At 41.4% G+C, this 26,477-nt stretch overlaps 1 protein-coding gene across 1 annotated transcript in view; it reads left to right on the forward strand.

The window, feature by feature from the left end:
• LOC124798417 (HEAT repeat-containing protein 1) overlaps positions 1–26,477 on the forward strand; it is a 286,351-nt gene that overhangs the window by 160,095 nt on the left and 99,779 nt on the right. The window contains exons 14-15 of the mRNA XM_047261815.1: positions 858–1,083; positions 17,963–18,091. Of these exons, the coding sequence (XP_047117771.1) occupies positions 858–1,083; positions 17,963–18,091 (355 nt within the window). The remainder of the gene's footprint in view (positions 1–857; positions 1,084–17,962; positions 18,092–26,477) is intronic.

The following is a 26,477-nucleotide window of genomic DNA, read 5'->3' on the forward strand; positions in this document are numbered from 1 at the left end:
CATCAGAATATATAGAACAAACATTTGAGAGTATGGTGTGCAATTTCTACTCTGAGATGAAGAAATAGTAACAGGATATCTTGTACCACTACTGTATGTTGAGTGGTTATTTGTATATCCCTCTTGTTATTATCATATTTCAACTTTGTCACCATTGAGAATTTTATTTTCAGAGACTTCACAATCTGTGAGAGTTTAGCATTTAAATGCCATTGTCTATTCAATTTTCTGTTAGCTGCTAGAAGTGGTTGAGAAGAAGTGAGCAAAAAGATAACATTGATCGTATTGTCCTCCTGTAAGCAAATTCATCAAAACTTCTGACATTTATACTTTGTCTTTCCTGCCAGATATTTTACAGTTGTTTTGATTCGTGATAGTGGCCATTGATAATAACTATTGTTGGAGAGTAATAAGTTTTCATTTGTTGCTGTGATATTGATCTGGAAGTAGACTCTGTTGTATCAAAATTTCTTTTTATTGCAAAGCACTAACACCTTTTTGTTGGCATATATTGCAGTAGTGTGGAAGACCAGTAATCATTGCTGCAAGTTTTTGGTACTAGGATTCCGTATGTATTTGTGTGCTGAGATTGACCATAAAGAGCAGAGACATTTATTTATTTATATATTTATTTAAAGCTGAAAAAGACTCTCACTTGTATGTTCATTTTCTGTTCTGTTCAAGAAATACAAAGACATCTAGACCAACTGTTCGTAGGAAAAGTGAAGTCTCAAAAATTCATCTCTTTTTTTTCTCTGCATATATGTGTTCTACCATACTGTTCATTAGATTGAAGAATAACATTGTTGTCAGATTTTTAAGAAAAGAAATAATTTTACTTCATTTATGTTCTGCAGATGTCTCGAGTTTGAAGAGCAATCTCCTGTTGAATATACGAAGCAGTTGGTATTGTCATGCATTCTTAATTGTTGTCAGAAACTGTCTGCAGATGGCATACCTTCCAGTGTGACTGAGGATGAAGTCAATGTGTCATTGCTGGTGCAGTGTATTCGTGGTACACAGAATCCACAGACACATCACCATGCATTACTTGTACTTTCACAAGTTGCTGAAATGATACCAGTAAGTAAGGATCCATTATTTACAGACTAAATGTATACAAATTTCATTTACAAATAAACACAGTTTAAAAAAATTATACTTATTAGCAATTTTAAAATGCTAAAGTATAATGTATTTGTATTGGGGCATGGGGGAGGAAATTTAAAGAAGGGATTGATAAGATGATATGTAGTGCAATAAAGGTGTCATGTATCGTTTAAGTTATGTGGAGCTAATAGTTCTGAAAGCTAGGTAGTGTTTTGTACTTTAAATTTCATGTTGCCAGTCAGCTGTACTAAACATGTAGCCTCCCGAAGATAAGAACTGACCAAAAATTCTGTCTAATAGTGTGGAAAGTTCCTTGACTGACTTTTTATTTTGATACAATGCTACATGATTTATATAGAGTAAAAACTGCTTATATTAAAATAAATGATTCCTTTTGATGTTGGTTAAGAATGTATTACTCAATAGAAAATGTGAATGATACTGTAGTATCAAACGCTCATGTTTGTATCATCATTTGGTGATTTCAGCATCCTAGTTTTATGTTAGTGTCTTGGATTCTTGTAATGCTACATATGCAGAACATAGGCAACATCCTTGACCATTTGCATTCCAGTGTAGGATCAAAAACACAACTTTGGATGTTACATCGGATAATCATCATAGAATAATGTGCTCTTGAAAATTTGTTCTTGCATTTTGTCGTTAGGGACCTGTAGTCTCTTTGCCCTTGACTTCAGAACTCTACACACAACACTTCACTGTGTCCATTGCTTTAGTAGCTTTTGATATTAAAGGAAATGACAAAGATTCTGATTCTTTCTGATCTTGCCTTCCTTTTTTTTAATCTACCAACTATTCCTGCAAGACTTAATTAATTGCCCCCAGGGGCTCAGTGTTCGTTTGCTGGGTACGGGCATGGTGACCATGGGATTCTTGAGCAGGGGACTGGTAAGCGCCACCAGCCCTCTGTCACTGTAAGCTGTGACCATGCTTCAGCGACCTCCATGCAGCACGGCAGTGGAACGTTGTTTGTCGTAGGGAACAGGGATCTTAGCTTGACCGCTCGGATCGTGGCGATGGTAAAAACTTCTATGAAAAACCCGTCAATCCCAAGTTATGCTGCACACTGATGAGATGCATGGCTGTTGAGGTGGAAAAATCATTAGCGGGCAACTTCTGGGCAACCTGCTGCACTTCAGTTGTATAAGGCTTTCTTCGGCATGCAAGGAGTGGACCCTTATTTCCCTAAGAGTTCCTAGATAACAGAATGCAGCACGTCATTCTCAATGGAGAGAAGTCTTCCGAAGTAAGAGTGATTTCAGGTGTGCCACTGGGGAGTGTTGTAGGACCGTTGCTATTCTCAATATACATAAATGACCTTGTGGATGACATTGGAAGTTCACTGAGACTTTTTGCGGATGATGCTGAGGTATATCGACAGGTTGTAACAATGGAAAATTGTACTGAAATGCAGGAGGATCTGCAGCGAATTGATGCATGGTGCAGGGAATGGCAACTGAATCTCAATGTAGACAAGTGTAATGTTCTGCGAATACATAGAAAGAAAGATCCTTTATCATTTAGCTACAATATAGCAGTTCAGCAACTGGAAGCAATTAATTCCATAAATTATCTGGGAGTACGCATTAGGAGTGATTTAAAATAGATCGATCATATAAAGTTGATCGTCAGTAAAGCAGATGCCAGACTGAGATTCATTGGAAGAATCCCAAGGAAATGCAATCTGAAAACAAAGGAAGTAGGTTACAGTACGCTTGTTCGCCCACTGCTTGAATACTGCTTAGTAGTGTGGGATACGTACCAGATAGGGTTGATAGAAGAGATAGAGAAGATCCAACGGAGAGCAGCGCGCTTCGTTACAGGATCATTTAGTAATCGCGAAAGCGTTACGGAGATGATAGGTAAACTCCAGTGGAATACTCTGCAGGAGAGATGCTCAGTAGCTCGGTACAGGCTTTTGTTGAAGTTTCAAGAACATATCTTCACTGAGGAGTCAAGCAGTATATTGCTCCCTCCTACGTATATCTCACGAAGAGACCATGAGGATAAAGTCAGAGAGATTAGAGCCCACACAGAGGCATACCGACAATCCTTTTTTCCACGAACAATACGAGACTAGAATAGAAGGGAGAACTGATAGAAGTACACAAGGTACCCTCTGCCACACACCGTCAGGTGGCTTGCAGAGTATGTATGTAGATGTAGTAACTGCTTGTGGGACCAAAATGGATCCTCCAAAATTTTATTTTCTTCCTCCCAGTGGGAAGGGTGGGCCACTTGTAAGTGAAAAGAGGGCAGCTATGAGAAGGTTTTGTCTTCTTATATTCAGAAAGGTTTAGAGGGCATCACAGATACACTGAAATCTGTCAAGCAATAGTGTAATGGGAGGGTGTTGGTTGAAACTGCTAGCTCCCTAAAGTACCAACCTCTAGAAAGCTCACTGCCTTGGGGAATATGCCGTAGAAATGGAGCTCTAAAACACCTTGAACTATAACAAAGGTGTTGTGACGATCTTATCGATATTCCCAAGGAGGAATTGAAGGATGAATGGGTTCAGGAAGGGATCGTTGACATGCAAAATATATTGAAAAGGGTAGATGGGGATCTCCAAAAATCTGACTCCTTTATCCTTATCTTCAACACCACGAAACTCCCTGAGCATGTCAAGACTTCCTTCGTCTAAGCATACGGCCATATGTCCCTAACAAAATGTGATGTTTTAAATGCTAGCACTTTGGGCACACCACCTTAGAATGTAAGGGTGAAGTCAAGTGTGGCAAATGTGGCAAGGCCACCCATGATAGCGTTGGCTGCTCTTCCCCTCCAAAGTGTGCAAATTGCTCTTGCGATCACCCTGTGTGGAGTAGGGATTGCTTTGTCTTCCTTGAAGAAAGGAAGATACAGGAGATTAAGACATTGAAACACATCATGTATGGAGAGGCCAAGAAGGTCTATAAGGCCATGCAGCCTCCCACTTTCACTACATCTTTTGCTTTGACCCTTAAAAAGCCTATTTTGAAATCCAACACTTCTACACAAATGGAGGTTGCTAGTGTCGGCACTAGTACCTGCATTTGTCATTGCACATGTCAAGCTGCAGTTGTTTCAGAGTCCCTATCCTTCCTGCGAATGTCAGGTAAAGCGGCAGTTGTCGCCAGTGTGGACCTTTCAGCACCTCCAAAGATAGAACCCTATAAAAGCTGTGGTAGCTTCTTTAAAGCCCTCCCAGTCCAAAAAGCAAATGGGAATCTTGCACCACAGGCAAAAACAGGCAGTAAACCATCAGATACCATCAATGTCGTTCCACTTCAGGGCTCTACTGCCTCTGCTTCAGAGCCAATAGATTGCAAAGCCTGTCCAGAGCAACCATCTTGTCCCAAGGCTGAAACTCCACCCATTGTGGGCTCCTCATCCCAGCAGAAAGACAGGGTGAAAGTACAGCACCCATGATAGATGGCTCCAATACTGCAGTGGAACATGAATGGGTTCTGGACTCATGTAGTGGAATTGAAACTCCTGGCCCAGGCATGGCCCCTGTGCTTGTATTTACCAGAAACACATTTCAAAGTTACCAATGCCGCTGTGCTACCGGGCTATGTCTTTCACCGAAAGGACATCCTGACTGGGGACAGAGCCGAGAGAGGTGTTGCTTTGTTTGTCAATAACACACATCACTCCTCCACTCTTTCATTGGTTACTGACCTATAAGTAGCAGCAGTTGCTGTTTATGCGGGTCAGATCACTATCTGCTCCTTGTATATACCTCCACAGGATACCATTGACTCAGAGGCTCTCACAGGCCTTATTCAACAACTCCCCCTCTGTTTCTCCTAATGGATAATTTCAATGCACATAGTGTTTTGTGGGGCTCAAACTATACTTGCCCCAGGGGTTGAGTCTTTGAGAACCTTATATCTCAGGAGCTGTGCATCCTCAACAAGGGCATCTTCCCATGCATTTCTCAGCTGCTACTGGGTCATTCTCAGCTATCAACCTCTCTTTCTGCTCACCTACCCTTGCATACTCAGTACAGCGGGAAGCAACATGACCTTCATTCCAGTGACCTCTTCCCACGGTTGATCCACCTACTGGTTGGAGGACTGCTTGAACAGAAGCCACCAGAATGGGTGATCAGCAGGGCTAACTGGGCACTGTTTAGCCAGTTGGCTGGGTTTGAGCACTGTCCAGGAATGGGTGGACCATATCACGTGTGTGAGCCATCATGCCCCTAACATATCCATACCACAGTCTTCAGGTCATCTTAGGAGGCAGCCTGTACCTTGGTGAATGGATGAATGTCATTCAGCAATCCGGGACAGGCGTGCGGCTCTTTGACATTTTAAATGCCAACTGACAGCAGACAGCCTCACGGCCTTTGGAGTTGCAACAGCCAAGACTCGACGCGTCATTAAGGAGAGCAAAATGAGGTCATAGCAAGCGTACCTGGACTCCATCAATCTTTTCACTTCTTCTGCAAAATTATGGGAAGCTATCCGTAGGATTTCCAGTAAACACAGTCATTTACCAAAGCAGCAGTAGTACTTAAACACGGGCTTCTCCAAACAGCACCCGGAGACATCGCTTAGCCGAGCATTTTGCAAATACTATTGCCAATACAAGGTAGGATCTGGCGTTTTGTCCTTACCATGTGACTGTAAAGAGGGGGTAGTTGGACTTCAGATCCAAGAGTTCTGAGGCCTACAACTCCCCTTTGTCCGTGTTGGAACTCGAATCGACACTTTCTGAGACTCGTGACACTGCACCTGGTCATGATCAAATCCGGCACTGCACACTTCGACATTTGCCAGCGACATCAAAGGAAATCCTCCTCTAATGTTTTGATCTCATATGGCGGGCAGGCAACTTCCCTGACTTGTGGAGGGAGGCAGTTCTGATATCTCTCCTCAGACCAGAAAAGGACTGCACATCTCCCAGCAGTTACAGGAGTATCGCCTTTATGAGCTGTGTAGGAAAGATTGTGGAGTAAATGGTTAACTGTCGTGTGGTTTCGTTGTTAGAGACCAGGCAACTCCTCAGCTGCTCTCAGCGTGGATTCCAGAGGTTTCGGTCCACAGTCGACAACCTACATAAACATCAATGTATTGGCATGTTCCTTGACATTAGTAAGGCTGCTTAGAGATATAGCTGCTTAGAGACATAATATTCTGGTGGACTGCATCAATGGGGCTTTTGTGGTCGCTCTGCCCCAGTGCACCACATTTCATTGGACTGTGTTTTATATTCCGATCAGCAGGCTGCGGTTGATTTGCCGATGGATCTGCCTTCTATTTTAGATAACGTTCAAATGAATGTGGTTAGTTTTAAAGTTGTGGGAATTTTCCAATGTTTTTTTCCAAGATTTTAGGGAGATGGTTTTAATATGCCAACAGGGCGACTGGCTCACCCATATTTTACATAAGTGGTCAGCCACTGCCTTTTTGCTCCTTTCTCATTTTACTTGTGTTTTAGGCTCCTTTATAGCATTTTTCATTCTTTCCCATCGTATTGGCGTGTGTGATCCCAAATTAGTAATTTCGTCCACATTAATATCTTTTATTGTGTGTGAAGATGCTACATTCATCACATTCAACATTTGCATCAATGTTAAGATTGTCAGTGTTTTCTTCTGCCCCATTATTTGCTGCCATTATTCAGCTGCGGTTCCTTCCTGTTCTGGTATGATGTCTTCTGTAAGTACCCAGTGAAAGCCATCATTCTTGAAGCAGTTCAAAATCAAGCTTTCTTCCACAGAAATGCAGGCAATTCCTACAAAATGCGTAGCGTCCAAGATTGTCAACTTTTTCACTGTAGTATGAAGACAGATCATCTTCTTCCACATAAGAATCTTCTTGCATTTTTGATTCTCATTTTATAGTGTATTGGTCAAGTGGTTGAATGTGGCTTGTGCAGCAATTCATTTCAACATGTGTTAAATGCAGTTGGGATGGAGGCTTCCAAAAATGGACAGGGGAAAATATGGTATTGAGGGCAGTACTAATGAAATTCCACCTGTGTGTGTGTGTGTGTGTGTGTGTGTGTGTGTGTGTGTGTTACAATTGCAAATGTCATTTGTTTTGTTTCTCCCTGCTCAAAATCCTCTAATTTGCTTGGGTATCCCTCAAGTTCCTTGTTTTTCAAATTATTATGGATAAATTTTGTATTTGTTTTCATTTGGTAATTGTATTGAATCCATGAGAATATGGCAGCCACATTGGACAGAGGCAGTATGGCTGTGTCCACCATCTTGATGATGATGTAGGTGAAAGCCAACAGCTGATATTGGATGTTTCAGTATATCCCGGCAAAGAGAACATTCAGGGATGCTTAACGAGCCAAGATACATGTAACAATAAAAGACAAGGAAATCATGGAAACTTTAATCTGTCACTGCATTAACAGTAAACTGTAACTGTATTTCTTAATACAGTTACTTCAGCTGAATGAAACCAAGTTAATTAGAAGGAAAGCTGTTACGTGAAAATATTACATTATGGAGCATAGTCCAATGATTCTTCTCAATGTTAAAGTGCATCTTCAGAAAGTGTACTAGTATTTTACTAGCAAATATTCTTTACTTTGAAAGTAATAGACAGCTAAGTCACTGTTTCAAAACATTGAATAACCTTTAATGCAGTTTGCAGCTCCAGAACTTTAGTTGGACTACTGATAAGCCTTGTACCATTTCCATGTTTGTGCATGGGTGTATCAGATTAAACTGTGCGTGCAAGCTATAATCCACATATTATTTAATGATAGTCGTATGTAGAATCACTCAGTTTGATTAGCTTCAATTTTCTGAAAAGGTACAGAGGGAAAATTTGTACATGACTTCCAGGATGTTATTGTTGTGTCATTCACTCTCTGACATCTTAGCAGTGTGTCATGCAGTGCAACATATTGCTGAATAGTTGTGGCTATAAAAGTTGCTATAATTTTTCAAGAGGATCGGGTGACCAGTGTACACCTTTGGTATACATGTGTTTAGAATAATCAGCGAACATCCATTTTCTATTGAGCAGTAACTTTCTTTAATATTAATTATTTTAAATAATCCCTCTATGTACTAAATGATCTACAAGACATGCCATTATGGGTAATCCTCCTGCTGTTTAGAAACTTGGCAGAGGTCAGCAAGATACCAATCATTAGCATTTCAAAGTCTATTTTTAAGTGGATGCCAGGGTTGAGGGTGGAGAGAAGGTTAGCTAGATGCTACGTAGATTGAAGTGAAACTGCAACCAATCTTTAACCTGCAATCACCCACGCTTGAGAAAAAAATCGAACATTCATGATTCTGGAGCAATACTTCAATATATTTTAAAGATGTTGAAGTGTTGATTTAGCAGTGCTTTCTTTGAAATATCTACCTGCAATGGAATTGTCTTTCATAGATCAACTCACAATTAAAGCTTGCTTAGCTTTGTTTGAAGCAGTGCACATTGTTAGATTTTTTCCTCACACACATATTTTTACGGAACAGTGTCTTCTGTTTTCCTGAAGCCCCATCTCGCTTCTCTATTAGTTTGCTTCTTTGTGCTAGTAACATGCGACTGGGTTAATTTTTCCTCGTGGATGTATTATGCGTATACTACGTCTTTTATAAGCAGAGTGTGTGTTGTTATTGGGTTTTATGTATTGAATAAACAAGTTGCATACACAGAATACATGACATGCTCTGTCAGATACGAAAATATGTAAAATTTTACATGTAAGTAGTCATTGTCAGATGAATTGCTATTGCTTCGACCAGAGGAACTGCTAGTTGGGAATGTTCAAGTAGAGGGCTTCTCTTCAGGTACCGACACGCAATCTGAGCATGAAGAGATCGAGACACAGCAACAGAGCAGTCTGACAGCAATTCTGTAATTGCGTCTATAGTAGCCCGAAGAATGGGTAGAAGAAGAATGGGCAGCTTTGAGAGATGAAGTAGTGAAGGCAGCAGAGGACCAAGTAGGTAAAAAGACGAGGGCTAGTAGAAATCCTTGGGTAACAGAAGAAATATTGAATTTAATTGATGAAAGGAGAAAATATAAAAATGCAGTAAATGAAGCAGGCAAAAAGTAATACAAACGTCTCAAAAATGAGATCGACAGGAAGTGCAAAATGGCTAAGCAGAGATGGCTAGAGGACAAATGTAAGGATGTAGAGGCTTATCTCACTAGGGGTAAGATAGATACTGCCTACAGGAAAATTAAAGAGACCTTTGCAGAAAAGAGAACCACTTGTGTGAATATCAAGAGCTCAGATGGAAACCCAGTCCTAAGCAAAGAAGGGAGAGCAGAAAGGTGGAAGGAGTACATAGAGGGTCTATACAAGGGTGATGTACTTAAGGACAATATTATGGAAATGGAAGAGGACGTAGACGAAGATGAAATGGGAGGTATGATACTGCGTGAAGAGTTTGACAGAGCACTGGAAGACCTGAGTCGAAACAAGGCCCCTGGAGTAGACAACATTCCATTAGAACTACTGACAGCCTTGGGAGAGCCAGTCCTGACAAAACTCTACCATCTGGTGAGCAGGATGTATGAGACAGGCGAAATACCCTCAGACTTCAAGAAGAATGTAATAATTACAGTCCCAAAGAAAGCAGGTGCTGACAGATGTGAAAATTACCGAACAATCAGTTTAATAAGTCATGGATGCAAAATACTAATGCAAGTTCTTTACAGACGAATGGAAAAACTGGTAGAAGCCGACCTCGGCGAAGATCAGTTTGGATTCCGCAGAAATGTTGGAACACGTGAGGCAATACTGACCCTGCGACTTATCTTAGAAGCTAGATTAAGGAAAGGCAAACCTACGTTTCTAGAATTTGTAGACTTAGAGAAAGCTTTTGACATTGTTGACTGGAATACTCTCTCTCAAATTCTGAAGATGGCATGGGTAAAATACAGGGAGTGAAAGGCTATTTACAATTTGTACAGAAAGCAGATGGCAGTTATAAGAGTCAAGGGGCATGAAAGGGAAGCAGCGGTTGGGAAGGGAGTGAGACGGGGTTGTAGCCTCTCCCTGATGTTATTCAATCTGTATATTGAGCAAGCAGTGAAGGAAACAAAAGAAAAATTTGGAGTAGGTACTAAAATCCATGGAGAAGAAATAAAAACTTTGAGGTTCGCCGATGACATTGTAATTCTGTCAGAGACAGCAAAGGACTTGGAAGAGCAGTTGAACGGAATGGACAGTGTCTTGAAAGGAGGGTACAAGATGAACATCAACAAAAGCAAAACGAGGATAATTGAATGTAGTCGAATTAAGCCGAGTGATGCTGAGGGAATTAGATTAGGAAATGAGACACTTAAAGTAGTAAAGGAGTTTTGCTATTTGAGGAGCAAAATAACTGATGATGGTCGGAGTAGAGAGGATATAAAATGTAGACTGGCAATGGCAAGGAAAGCGTTTATGAAGAAGAGAAATTTGTTAACATCGAGTATAGATTTAAGTGTCAGGAAGTCTTTTCTGAAAGTATTTGTATGGAGCGTAGCCATGTATGGAAGTGAAACGTGGATGATAAATAGTTTGGACAAGAAGAGAATAGAAGCTTTCGAAATGTGGTGCTACAGAAGAATGTTGAAGATTAGATGGGTAGATCACATAACTAATGAGGAGGTATTGAATAGAATTAGGGGAAGAGGAGTTTGTGGCACAACTTGACTAGAAGAAGGGATCGGTTGGTAGGACGTGTTCCGAGGCATCAAGGGATCACCAATTTAGTATTGGAGGGAATCGTAGAGGGCAAAAATTGTAGAGGGAGACCAAGAGATGAATACACTAATCAGATTCAGAAGGATGTAGGTTGCAGTAGGTACTGCGAGATGAAGAGGCTTGCACAGGATAGAGTTGCATGGAGAGCTGCATCAAACCAATCTCAGGACTGAAGACCACAATAACAGTAGCCCAAACTTCTGCATCCTCGTTGAAAGCAGGAAACGGTATGGGCGGCAGAACCGGGCGGTTTTGCAAGAGTTCCGTAAATAAACGTTCCTGTGTACCCTGAGATTTCTTGCAAAACTGTTGAAAACTTTGTAGTAATATGTGCACACTTCGGACCAGCTGCTGAAGTACAACCTTCCACCCTGAGGAAGACAAACGCAGGCACCAACTCGTCGCCACTTGTGTTGTGACTGATAATTCACAATTTTTCTCAAACATAACTTTTATTTATGTATGTTTACAAGGTTGATGACTGAACAACAAAAGAAAGGTTACAATAATGATGCCAATCAAAGTCTCCTAATTGAGGCAATCAAAAGTTCACTTCTCATTTTCCACAAAGGTTCGTGGTAACACACACACACACACACACACACACACACACACACACACACTAGTAAAAGACCAGTTCAGAGCTGAAGATGTAATCTTCAGCAGTCAAAGTCCACGAGGTCGGCATCTGTAGTGACCTGAACTTTTGGGCGGGTTCTAGCCCCTAAATAGCTGTCTCCAGCCAGTAAGGTTTTTGCTTAGTGATACTTCCTGCAGGCCATGGCTCGAGCTCCCCCTGCCGGAAGTATTGCTCAGAATGTCTGTTTCCATTATGTATGTAAATAGCCGGTGTTTACCATGGTATGCCTTGGACATAGACAACCCTGTCCTCTGTGGTGTAATATGGGTTGCTGCCCCTCAGGCGCAACCTTGGCTCCGGCGTAACTTATATGTACAAACATACATTAATTCTTGTTCCATAGATCATGAATAGGACATTTTGTAATGATGTGGAATGCGTCACTTCTTTGCACAAAATAAATAATTAAATAAATTTTTTTTCTTTTGCGGCGACTTCTTCATATCTAAGAATTCATCTATTGAGTAGAAGGAGTTGTCATTCAGAAATTCTTTTTTTGTGCTTTTAAATGCTGGTTGGCTGTCTGTCATACTTTTAATACTATTTGGCAAATAACCGAAGATTTTCGTGGCACCATAATTCACCGCTTTCTGTGCCAAACTGAGATTTAATCCAGAATAGTGAATATCATCCTTTCTTCTAATGTTGTAGCTAATCACTTTGCTGTTATTTTTGAATTGGGATGGGTTATTAATGACAAATTTCGTAAGTGAATATATGTATTGCGGAGGTACTGTGGATATCCCGAGTTCCTTAAATAAATGTGTGCAAAGTGATCTTGGGTGGGCTCCAGCTATTATTGTGATTTTGTGCAATGAATACTTTCTCTCTTAATGACGAATTACCCCAAAATATGATGCCATATGAAAGTAGTGAATGAAATAGGCATAGTAGGCTAATTTACTGATTTGTTTATCACCAAAATTTGCAATAACCGTAGTAGCATAAGTAGCTGAACCTAACCATTTCAACATATCATCAATGTGTTTCTTCCAATTTAATTTCTCATCTATGCACACACCCAGAAATTTTGAATATTCTACCTTGGCAACAGACTTCCGTTCATAGGCTATATTTATCAATGGTGTTATGTCATTTAATGTACAGAATTGTATAAACTGTGTTTTCTCAGCTGATTCTTGCTTCTTGGGTGTTTCCTCAGCTGATTCTTGCTTCTTGGGTGTGATTACTATACTTGTATCATCAGAAAAAAGAACTAACTTTGCAGCTTCACGAATATAGAGTGGCAAGTCGTTAATATATATTAAGAAAAATAAGGGACCCAAGACTGAACCCTGTGGGACAACATTCGTGGTACCTCCCCAGTTAGAGGACTCTGCTGGTTTTTGTAGACTATCTGTACGGTTAATTTCAACCTTCTGCGTTCTTCCAGTTAAGTATGAATTAAACCATTTGTGCACTGTCCCTCTCATACCACAATACTTAAGCTTATCTAGAAGAATTTCATGATTCGCACAATCAAAAGCCTTTGAGAGATCACAAAATATCCCAATGGGTGATGTTCGGTTATTCATTGCATTTAATATTTGATCAGTGAAAGCATATATAGCATTTTCTGTTGAAAAGCTTTTGTGAAAACCAAATTGACATTTTGTTACTACTTCATTTTTACAATTATGTGATGCTACTCTTGACTACATTACTTTTTCAAGAATTTTGGATAAAGCTGTTATAAGTGAGATTGGGTGGTAGTTGTTGGCATCAGATCTATCCCCTTTTTTTATTCAATGGTTTAACAATAGCATATTTCAGTCTATCTGGAAAAATTCCCTGTTTCATTGAGCTGCTACATATGTGGCTGAGAATCCTACTTATTTGTTGGGAACAAGCTTTTGGTACTCTGTTGGAAATACCATCAATTCCATGTGAGCTTTTAGTTTTGAGTGAATTTATTATTTTCCTAATTTCAGTAGGAGAGGTGGGGTGAATTTCAATTTTACCAAATTGCTTAGGTACTGCCTCTTCCATATAATGCCTTGCATTTTCTAATGAATAGCTGGAACCTATTTTCTCTACAACACGTAAAAAATGATTATTAAAAATGTTTTCTACTTCTGACTTCTTGTGAACAAACTTTTCATTGTGTTTCATAGAAATACAGTCTTCCTGTGCTCTCGGTTGCCCTGTTTCCCTTTTCACAATATTCCAAATTGTTTTAATTTTATTATCAGATGTGCTAATCTCAGACATAATACACATACTTCTGGACTTTTTAATAACTTTTCTTAATACAGTGCAGTAGTTTTTATAATGTTTTATTGTTTCAGGATCGTTACTCCTCCTAGCTATAGGATACATTTCCCTTTTCTGTTTACAAGATATATCCCTTTAGTAAGCCATGGCTGTTTACATGGTTTCTTACAATTGTATTTCCCTGTTTTCTTAGAGAAATTGTTTTCAAATATACTCGCAAAGGTATCATGAAATAGGTTAAATTTTAAATTGGCATCATGTTCCCTGTACACCTCATCCCAGTCTAACTGTTGCAAGCTTACCCTAAAATTTTGAAGTGTTAAATCGTTAATGGAATGCACTATTTTGGAGGACTGTTTTGTGTTACTGTATGAACCTATATCATATACTGTAAATAGCTGTGCATCATTATCAGACAGACCATTCTTAACAGGAAAAGTTGTTATTTGATCAAATTTATCTTGATATGTGAAAACGTTATCTATCAGTGTGCTGCTTTCCTGTACCACCCGACTAGGAAAATCAACAACTGATGTCAAATTCAAAGAACCAAGTAATACTTCGAGGTCAAGCTTTTTTATCTGACTCTTTCAGAAAATCTATGTTGAAATCCCCACAAACAATAATTTGCTTTCCTTTGTCTGACAGGTAGCACAACAAAGAATCTGTTTTTCAAAAATAGTTGAAAATTTCCCAGTGGGGACCCGTATACGGCTACAAATATAAAAGTGCTTTTATTTAGTTTAAGCTTCTTTGTGTTGCTCTAAGCAAGATTTTTTAGTTTCCAAATTTTTCGCACTATGACTGATTTTATGAGGATTACTCCAAAAGAAATGGACACCCCTTTTTTTATCCATCTTTTATCCTACATGTTTGAAAGTTTTACAGTGTGTAGATACATCCTGTAGGAACAATATTTTCATTTCTCCACATAATTTCCATCCCTCTCAACTGCATTACCCCATCTTGGAACCAGCACTTGTATAACCACAGTAAAATTCTGGGCCAACCTGTTGGAGCCACTGTTTGGTAGTGTGCACAAGGGAGTCATCTTCAAACCTTGTTCCACGAAGAGAGTCTTTCAGTTTCCCAAAGAGATGATAGTCACATGGAGCCAGGTCAGGACTGTAAGGCAGGTGTTTCAGTGTTGTCCATCCAAGTTTTGTGATTGGTTCCATGGTTTTTTGACTGACATGTGGCCGTGCATTGCCGTGCAACAGTAAACCATTCTGCTTTTGCCGATGTGGTCGAACATGACTCAGTCAAGCTTGATGTTTCTTCAGTGTCGTCACATATGCATCAGAATTTATGGTGGTTCAACTTAGCATGATGTCCACAAGCAAGAGTCCTCCGGAATTGAAAAACACCGTAGCCATAACTTTTCCAGCAGGAGATTTTTTTTTTTTTTTTCTCCTTGGGTGAATTTGCAAGATGCCACTTCATTGATTGCCTCTTCATCTCTGGTAAAAAATGATGGAGCCACGTTTCATCACCTGTCACATTTCTTCCAAGAAATTCATCTTCACCATTCTCATACTGTTCCAAAAGTTCGCTGCATTCAGTTTTTCATGTTTCTTTGTGAGCCACTGTCAACATCGTGGGAACCCACTTGGCACAAACCTTTTTTAACGCCAACACTTTCAATATTCTGCAAACACTTCCTTCCCCTATACCAACATAGTGTGACAATTCGTTCACTGTGATGCGTCTGTCAGCAGTCACCAGTTTGTTAACTCCCTGCACATTGTCTGGAGTGTGTGCAGTACGAGGCCTGCCACTGTGAGGACGATCCTCAATATTGTCCTGCCCGCTTTCATCACGTAACCTGCTTGCCCACTGACTAACTGTACTGCGATCGACAGCAGCATCTCCATACACCTTTTTCAACTTCTTGCGGATGTTTCCCACTGTCTCGTTTTCACAGCACAGGAATTCTATGACAGTACGTTGCTTTTGACGAACGTCAAGTGTAGCAGCCATCTTAAAGACATGCTGTGACTGCGCCACTCTCCCAGCTGCCAATACCATCAACAGGAACCAAACCTATGCTTGACAAAGTAGGCGCCCGAAGCAGCTGATCTAGCTTCATGTTGACCCTTCTGAGAGAGCTGTTCAATTGGGGCCGGTCATACCTCATGAAAGCAGGAACCAAGCCAACATTTGTATGATTCGTTGCAGATGCTATTTTTCCAGGTCACACTCAATATTGTAGCCCTGATCCTTATCAATACTGTTTCCTGCTCCACCCACTACCACATGATCCTGCTTTGTAAAACCTTTGCACAATAATCCTACATCCTCTATCACTTGGCTAAGACATGCACTGGGCTTGAAAATACTTGTGACCTGGTAATTGTCACCTAATTTTTCCTGCAAAATCTGTCCCACACCTCTTCTATGGCTACTACCTAACAACAAAACTTTCCTCCTACTTTCTACTTTTTTTGCAACAGTTGGTTTCCTAGTGAAAGTCTGTTGAGTGCTGACTACACTTACATCTACTTGAGCCTCTTCCTTAGCTGACTGAGGTAGCAAGGCAAACCTGTTGTTTGTGTCAGTGATGAAACTGTCTGATACTGTTTTCTTTCTGTGGCCTCTGTTCCTTGCTACCAGTTCCCACCTGTCTTCACCCTCCTCCCACCTTAACCTCATCAGTTCCTCCGTAGCACTATCCAGTTCAGCCTGAAGGGCTCTAATCTTCCCTTCCTGTTCCGCTATTTTCTTATCCCTTGAACATAATCTGCAATACCATGGAAGAGACCCATTTACTTCCCCGATTCCTATGCCACTACATTCACTCCAATCCGCTTCAACAGCTGCATAGAACCCCAGAACTGACTTTCCTACGGCAGCTCGAACACTTCTCACTCATGGTTGTTTGCAACATTTTTTACAAAATTTATCTAGGCAATAACAATAATATTCTATTAACTACAGATCACAAAAGCCACTAAAGTTATGTGGAACACTAATATACGTGTATACTATTAATATAGTAACGTAATGCAGTTTAACTAATGTTAAAAATCAAAGTCACAAGAAAGTCGTTCTGACTGAGTCTGCTAAAACAGGGATCAGGTTTACTTTAGTTGCTCATTTACTGTGATTATGTCAAAGTGCCGGAAGGAGAGATGTTACGAATGTAGTGCAGAACTGTTTGCAATGATTGCATATGGAAATGTTTTTGTTCAGCAATACACGTTTCCTTTAATGGTCATATGTATTTTTAATTTGTTGGTAATAATGAAGAAGAAATTTACTTGATACATGTAGCTTTGTATGCAGCTTACAGCTAAAAAACATAAAAATTATTTCTGTTAGAAAAAATCTAACACCGGAGTTATTGTGTGACAACAATAAGTGCAAGCCTTTGTGGGTCATTCTTATTACTGTTTTCAAGTGGAGTGTAATTCCCATATGAGCAGTTAAACATATGGATTAATGGTAAATGTATGACTGATATTGACCATAAATATATAACTACATTTTTGTCAAAATCACTGACTGTATAGTCTTTGTGACTCGCTGACTGTATAATCTTTGTGACTCGCAGTGATTATACTTTCTGTTTGCATTGTGTTGAAGTTCACATTACACATCACTCGACATTGTGCAGGGAAATACACTGACTGAAAGTTGCTTGCTCTTTACATGGTAAATAGAAACATGACCTCAGAAGATGAGCCTTGAAACTGGTACTGTATGCACAATATAACTTGGCCCTTCCCATGAAAGGTACTGGGAGCAAACTGTACCTCACACAGACAATGCTATTGCAGGCCAGGCAGTGTATAAAACATAAAGCATCAGTGCTTCTATAAAAACAGAGGTGATGCATGGAGCTGACAACTGTCCGAACAAATATGTAACTGAAACTGAAATTTTCTTTTTACAAATAAGAAAAGTGCTAGTATACAATGGCATTGCAAACACTAGTGTTAACTAGCTAAGGTTGTCTCTGAGCTAATAAGTCAGTACTTGCTGACTCCTACTGAAATCTGTGCTCCCCGAAATACCCACAAAAATGGCCAGATTAATTGTGCATATAGTAGTGGGACAACGAGTACAAAAAATAGCAAGGGAAAGGCTGTGTTGTTGTTGCACTTTATACTGCTTTACTCTAACAGTAGTGAGGATTCAACTTGCTGTTCCTGATTAAGTTAAGTAATGCACATCCTTGTCTTTAGTTACAAAGTTCAGAGTTTGAGCTGTTTCAGTGTTGGTTCATTTCCACAGATGCACTCTTTATTTCATATTTTATTATGTATGCTTTGAGGAGTTAACGCTTAAGGTTTAATTTCTTGGTTTCAGGATCAGGTTTTGCATAATATTATGGAAATTTTCACTTTCATGGGTTCCTCGGTATTAAGACAAGATGATGCTTACAGTTTTCAAGTCATTTCCAAGATTGTGGAAACTGTTATACCTCTTATAATAAGGGTATGTATATTGCAACCAAGTACTTTAATACTAAATATAAATATGTTGACAGAATGTCATATCGTGACCCAGTTCAAAGTATATTCTTATTATACGCTTGTTTATACAACATAAGATGTCTATAATTAGTGGGGAAATGGTGTCTACTGTTAGGTGCTGGCACTCTAAACTATTTTGAATTTATGTGCCAACAATCGTTTGTGCAGATGCATCATTTAAAACGATGTGGGGGCATATATAGTTGAAAATAGTGACTAAAAGTAATTTTTTTCAAGCAGTTTGTAGTAGTATGTTCATTTGTTTTGTCATTGTTTGATGCTGATTGGACACAGATGTCAGCTGTACTATCTACCAAAAGCATTTGCTGCAGATTGTAAGTTTTGACAAACAAGCAATATTGGCAGCCTATAAAAACATCTGTAGCAGAACTCATGGCCCCTGTTTGTCTGTCTCTTCTTATTTGCCTCATTGTGCCATTCATAGGACTGAGCACATTTTTTGGGCTACATTCTGCACCAAAAACAAAACCGAATACCTGTTGGCATCTTTGTGAAGATTAGTGCTGTCTAAATGACTGCACACTCCCAGATTGCTATTCAGTTCCATTAATAGATAATGCCAACTGAATGCTTCAAGACAGTAGAGTATGTTTGAAGATATACCTCTTGAAGGCTTACTATCAGATCTCACTTATAGAAGAAAATAAATGAAAACTGACAATTATCACTCCATTTGGCATGTATAATTTTACAGCTAATTCATGTACACGTATATTTACAGACTTCCCGTTAGACATAATCATTAGATTTACTCCTGGTGTACAATACTTTTCTTCTTCTTTATATATATATATATATATATACACTCCTGGAAATTGAAATAAGAACACCGTGAATTCATTGTCCCAGGAAGGGGAAACTTTATTGACACATTCCTGGGGTCAGATACATCACATGATCACACTGACAGAACCACAGGCACATAGACACAGGCAACAGAGCATGCACAATGTCGGCAATAGTACAGTGTATATCCACCTTTCGCAGCAATGCAGGCTGCTATTCTCCCATGGAGACGATCATAGAGATGCTGGATGTAGTCCTGTGGAACGGCTTGCCATGCCATTTCCACCTGGCGCCTCAGTTGGACCAGCGTTCGTGCTGGACGTGCAGACCGTGTGAGACGACGCTTCATCCAGTCGCAAACATGCTCAATGGGGGACAGATCTGGAGATCTTGCTGGCCAGGGTAGTTGACTTACACCTTCTAGAGCACGTTGGGTGGCACGGGATACATGCGGATGTGCATTGTCCTGTTGGAACAGCAAGTTCCCTTGCCTGTCTAGGAATGGTAGAACGATGGGTTCGATGACGGTTTGGATGTACCGTGCACTATTCAGTGTCCCCTCGACGATCACCAGTGGTGTACGGCCAGTGTAGGAGATCGCTCCCCACACCATGATGCCGGGTGTTGGCCCTGTGTGCCTCGGTCGTATGCAGTCCTGATTGTGGCGTTCACCTGCACGGCGCCAAACACGCATACGACCATCATTGGCACCAAGGCAGAAGCGACTCTCATCGCTGAAGACGACACGTCTCCATTCGTCCCTCCATTCACGCCTGTCGCGACACCACTGGAGGCGGGCTGCACGATGTTGGGGCGTGAGCGGAAGACGGCCTAACAGTGTGCGGGACCGTAGCCCAGCTTCATGGAGACGGTTGCGAATGGTCCTCGCCGATACCCCAGGAGCAACAGTGTCCCTAATTTGCTGGGAAGTGGCGGTGCGGTCCCCTATGGCACTGCGTAGGATCCTACGGTCTTGGCGTGCATCCATGCGTCGCTGCGGTCCGGTCCCAGGTCGACGGGCACGTGCACCTTCCGCCGACCACTGGCGACAACATCGATGTACTGTGGAGACCTCACGCCCCACGTGTTGAGCAATTCGGCGGTACGTCCACCCGGTCTCCCGCATGCTCACTATACGCCCTCGCTCAAAGTCCGTCAACTGCACATACGGTTCACGTCCACGCTGTCGCGGCATGCTACCAGTGTTACAGACTGTGATGGAGCTCCGTATGCCACGGCAAACTGGCTGACACTGACGGCGGCGGTGCACAAATGCTGCGCAGCTAGCGCCATTCGATGGCCAACATCGCGGTTCCTGGTGTGTCCGCTGTGCCATGCGTGTGATCATTGCTTGTACAGCCCTCTCGCAGTGTCCGGAGCAAGTATGGTGGGTCTGACACACCGGTGTCAATGTGTTCTTTTTTCCATTTCCAGGATATATACACTCACCCTTCACAACCTTTCCAGCAAACCTCAACCTCCTCTCATTGCACACAAACCCAGTCTCTCCCATCTACTCAATCTCCCACTTCCAGCTCCACTCCCTCCAAAACCTCAAAATTCCGATCAACACAATCTGGAACCACAACACCCTAATTCAGTAGTTAACCTTTCCTCCAAACCTCTCTCCCAATCCGAAACCTCTGTCCTATCCAAAGGCCTCACCTTCAGCCCCACTCCCAGATTCAATCAAACAGCCCTCGTCAAAGATTTACTGTCCTACACTCGTACTCTCTGCTGGAAATATCACTTTGCCATGAAGAAAAATGATCCTACTCCTAATGATCCAACTCCCAAAGACACCATCCAAATTGAACCCTGCCTGGAACAGTTCCGTCCTCTGTCACAGCGGGACCCACCTCCTCTTCCTCAAAATCACCCTCTCCAAACCTTCCAGGAATTTCTGACTTCCAGCCTTGCATCTCAATCCTTCTTAAAAAACCTTAATTCTACACCCAACATCACCCCTGCTGAAGCCCAGGCTATCCGTGATCTGAAGGCTGACCGATCCGTCGTCATTCTTCCGGTGGACAAGGGTTCCACGACCATGGTACTTGATCGTCAGGAGTATGTGGCTGAGGGACTGTGTCAGCTTTCAGACAACACCACATACAAAGTTTGCCAAGGTAACCCCATTCCCGATGTCCAGGCGGAGCTTCAAGGAATCCTCAGAACCTTAGGCCCCCTGCAAAACCTTTCACCTGACTCCATCAACCTCCTGACCCCACCGACACCCCGCACCCCTACCTTCTACCTTCTTCCTAAAATCCACAAACCCAATCATCCCGGCCGCCCCATTGTAGCTGGTTACCAAGCCCCCACAGAACGTATCTCTGCCTACGTAGATCAACACCTTCAACCCATTACATGCAGTTTCCCATCCTTCATCAAAGACACCAACCACTTCCTTGAACGCCTGGAATCCTTACCCAATCTGTTACCCCCGGAAACCATCCTTGTAACCATTGATGCCACGTCCTTATACACAAATATTCCACACGTCCAGGGCCTCGCTGCGAAGAAGCATTTCCTTTCACGCCGATCACCTGCCACCCTACCTAAAACCTCTTTCCTCATTACCTTAGCCACCTTCATCCTGACCCACAACTTCTTCACTTTTGAAGGCCAGACATACCAACAATTAAAGGGAGCAGCCATGGGTACCAGGATGGCCCCCTCGTACGCCAACCTATTCATGGGTCGCTTAGAGGAAGCCTTCTTGGTTACCCAAGTCTACCAACCCAAAGTTTGGTACAGATTTATTGATGACATCTTCATGGTCTGGACTCACAGTGAAGAAGAACTCCAGAATTTCCTCTCCAACCTCAACTCCTTTGGTTCCATCAGGTTCACCTGGTCCTACTCCAAATCCCATGCCACTTTCCTTGACGTTGACCTCCACCTGTCCAATGGCCAACTTCACATGTCCGTCCACATCAAACCCACCAACAAGCAACAGTACCTCCATTATGACAGCTGCCACCCATTCCACATCAAATGGTCCCTTCCCTAAGCCTAGGTCTTCGTGGCAAACGAATCTGCTCCAGTCTGGAATCCCTGAATCATTACACCAACAGCCTGACAACAGCTTTCGCATCCCGCAACTACCCTCCTGACCTGGTACAGAAGCAAATAACCAGAGCCACTTCCTCATCCCCTCAAACCCAGAATCCCCCACAGAAGAACCACAAAAGTGCCCCACTTGTGACAGGATACTTTCCGGGACTGGACCAGACTCTGAATGTGGCTCTCCAGCAGGGATACGACTTCCTCAAATCCTGCCCTGAAATGAGATCCATCCTTCATGAAATCCTCCCCACTCCGCCAAGAGTGTCTTTCCGCCGTCCACCTAACCTTCGTAACCTGTTAGTTCATCCCTATGAAATCCCCAAACCACCTTCCCTACCCTCTGGCTCCTATCCTTGTAACCGCCCCCGATGCAAAACCTGTCCCATGCACCCTCCCACCACCACCTACTCCAGTCCTGTAACCCGGAAGGTGTACACGATCAAAGGCAGAGCCACGTGTGAAAGCACCCACGTGATTTACCACCTGACCTGCCTACACTGTGATGCATTCAATGTAGGAATGACCAGCAACAAACTGTCCATTCGCATGAATGGACACAGGCAGACAGTGTTTGTTGGTAATGAGGATCACCCTGTGGCTAAACATGCATTGGTGCACAGCCCACACATCTTGGCACAGTGTTACACCGTCCGGGTTATCTGGATACTTCCCACCAACACCAACCTATTCGAACTCCGGGGATGGGAACTTGCCCTTCAGTATATCCTCTCTTCCCGTTATCCGCCAGGCCTCAATCTCCGCTAATTTCAAGTTGCCGCCACTCATACCTCACCTGTCTTTCAACAACTTCTTTGCCTCTACACTTCTGCCTCGACTGACATCTCTGCCCAAACTCTTTGTCTTTAAATATGTCTGCTTGTGTCTGTATGTGTGGATGGATATGTGTGTGTGTGTGCGAGTGTATACCTGTCCTTTTTTCCCCCTAAGGTAAGTCTTTCCGCTCCCGGGATTGGAATGACTCCTTACCCTCTCCCTTAAAACCCACTTCCTTTCGTCTTTCCCTCTCCTTCTCTCTTTCCTGATGAGGCAACAGTTTGTTGCGAAAGCTTGAATTTTGTGTGTATGTTTGTGTGTCTATCGACCTGCCAGCGCTTTCATTCGGTAAGTCACCTCATCTTTGTTTTTATGTATAATTTTTCCCACGTGGAATGTTTCCCTCTATTATATATATATATCTCCGCTAATTTCTAATTTCAATTTGCCGCCGCTCATACCCCACCTGTCTTTCAACATCATCTTTGCCTCTGTACATCTGCCCCGACTGACATCTCTGCCCAAACTCTTTGCCTTTACAAATGTCTGCTTGTGTCTGTGTATGTGTGGATGGATATGTGTGTGTGTGCGAGTGTATACCTGTCCTTTTTTCCCCCTAAGGTAAGTCTTTCCGCTCCCGGGATTGGAATGACTCCTTACCCTCTCCCTTAAAACCCATATCCTTTTGTCTTTCCTTCTCCTTCCCTCTTTCCTGACGAGGCAACCATTGGTTGCGAAAGCTAGAATTTTGTGTGTATGTTTGTGTTTGTTTGTGTGTCTATCGACCTGCCAGCGCTTTTGTTTGGTAAGTTTCATCATCTTTCTTTTTATATATATATATATATATATATATATATATATATATATATATATATATATAATAAAGAAACAAAGATGAGGTGACTTACCGAACGAAAGCGCTGGCAGGTCGATAGACACACAAACAAACACAAACATACACACAAAATTCAAGCTTTCACAACAAACTGTTGCCTCATCAGGAAAGAGGGAAGGAGAGGGGAAGACGAAAGGAAGTGGGTTTTAAAGGAGAGGGTAAGGAGTCATTCCAATCCCGGGAGCGGAAAAACTTACCTTAGGGGGAAAAAAGGACAGGTATACACTCGCACACACGCACATATCCATCCACACATACAGACACGCGCGCGCACACACACACACACACACTGGCGATCTCTGGGCCATTTCTGTACCGCAGCTTCCCATTTTCTATCCTGAAAAACTGAATCAGCATCCCTTCAAAATGAGTGAGATGTTGAGCTCAGAAAGAGGAAGAGTTGTTAGTATTGTGCTATGCATAGCTTGGTGGTAAGTATTTCTAGAAAGGAAAAAAGAAGGAAAAATACATAAAGTGAAGGTGTTATGTGGAACGTTGGATGTTTTATTATTATTATTATTATTATTATTATTATTATTAATTTGTACAACATTTTTTTTTATCAAACCCCTACTCTGTTTTATCTAAGTAAGCCTTCATGTATAAAATGTATTGCATAACAGATACTTTTTAGCTGCCTTTTTAAATAAGAGTATTTTTGCAATTTCTTTAATCTCTTTTGATAATTTATTGTACAGATTTATTCCTCGATAGAAAATGCTGTTTTGAGTGTTATGTTTATTTTTTCTTGGTAAATGTAAGTTGAGTATCTCTCTTGTTGCATGATCATGGACAGAGCTGTTTGTGCAGCATTGTAAGGATTTTATTTCTGTTTCACCACGTAAGTCACAATCCAATTGGACCTAGTTTGGAAGAAGAGCGTTGCAACATCTAAACATACTTCTCAAATGTCTTGACGAGTGTAGTATGGGGACTAACTGTGGGAAGTCTGTGTCTTGACACACAGAAAATAAGTATTTTGGCATACTTCACGACACAGAAAGTACCAAATCAGGCTTGCAGAGAGAGTAACAGCCATCGTAAACACACCTTGCCCAGAAACTGGTTAATAATTGTGAGCATTTCTTGGCACAAAGAAATGCTACTGTCATCATCTTGAACATGCTGCACAAAACCAAACTTTTATAAAAGACTATCTGAAGGGACTTAACAAGAGTAACAAAAGGAAAATCGACTGGGCTTCAGAAGCAACAGAACAGTCTGGATAATGCAAGGAGAACATAGCTTAAGCTTCATTACCAACTTTCCCAAGTAATGGAGTATGAAATTTGGTTGTTTGTGGCTGCATGAAATTTCACTGCAGGTGGAGCCCTACAACAGAAACCCGGTGGAATTTGAAAGCCTATTGGTTTCTTTTCAAAGAATGTTTCTTTTCTCAGAAGTATTGTTCAACTTATGACAGGGACTGCATCATTTATGTAATAAAATAAGACTTAAAATACATAACTGAAAGAACAACATTTTCTGTCTACATAAGTCATGAGCCATTAACTTTTATATTGAAACAGAAGAATGATAATGCTTCGCGATTGCAACTGTGTGTTGTCCATTACATTTCCCAGCAAACAAATAATCGGCATCATAGCAAATGTGGTTTATCATCTATCTAGGCTGGAGGAGTTAGAGATGATGGACTGAGATATAGCTGCCTCACAGGAAAGAAGCGATGAACATAAAAATCTAAAGTCAGTCTTCATTGAAATTTAAGCTGTATATTACTACTGGTGGATTAAAACGGTGGTGTACATGTCAACTGAAACCATTCTTCTATAGGTACTCAAACAATTTAAGATCACAGTTTTTTAGCATTATCACAATGTGAGATTGTCAGTAAAACTCCTTTCTTCCAAATTTGTTTGGCCAAGCTTAAGGAAAGATGTGCGAGAAACAACTAGGTGTTTAACTTTGCCATAAGAGTAAAATTAAAGGTGTACTAAATCAACAGTTCGAAAATTCCCAATCATTGATGAACATTTCCAGATGGTACATATTGACCTAGTGGATCTTCTGCCACCCTCTGGTGGATTCACTTATAATATGACTTGCATGAATAGGTTCAACAGCTGGAGAGAACTAGTGCCACTTCAAAACATTGAAACAGAGACAGATTTTTGAATCCCTGAAGTACCAGATTTAGAATGTTACAACACATAAAAGCATTTGAAGGAACACCGTTTTAATCTACTATGTCCCAAGCCCCGGTAAAGACTTGGGCTGTAAACTGATAAGAACTGTTGCATACCATGCACAGGCTAAGGGTAAAATTGAAACATTTCAAGATTTCTATTTGAGCCCATGCTACAACTAAATGGAGTAAATATTACTAGGGTGATCAGCTCTCCTGTATTTCCTGGGCACTCCTGTAATGTAGCATTTTTTTTTTTTTTAATCCTCCCAGCTCCGTATTAGTCACCTGTTTCTCTGGTATATTTTGTCAGTGATCACTGTTATAAATATTAATCCCATGAAGTACTATCTGTACAAGTAATTCAAATCACCTGGCTGATAGGTCTCAAACAGTTTTCATATGATAACCAGTACTGTTATTGACATACGTCCTTTTTTCTGTTCATGCTTCGATGGAAAGAAGACAGTTTGTCTCAAGGGAATGAAAGCAGCAGAGAAAGAATGACGTAGCCTGTGCGTCTAAAGGGCTCATGGGGGGGGGGGGGGGGGGGGGGGTTATTCTCAGTCGGTACTGGGAACCCATGGATGCGCTCACCTTGTACCAGTGCATACTGGCTTTGAATTTACACCGCAAATGAGTCTTGTTGTACGCTTT

Source organism: Schistocerca piceifrons, chromosome 5 (assembly GCF_021461385.2).
Source record: "Schistocerca piceifrons isolate TAMUIC-IGC-003096 chromosome 5, iqSchPice1.1, whole genome shotgun sequence".
NCBI lineage: Eukaryota > Metazoa > Arthropoda > Insecta > Orthoptera > Acrididae > Schistocerca > Schistocerca piceifrons.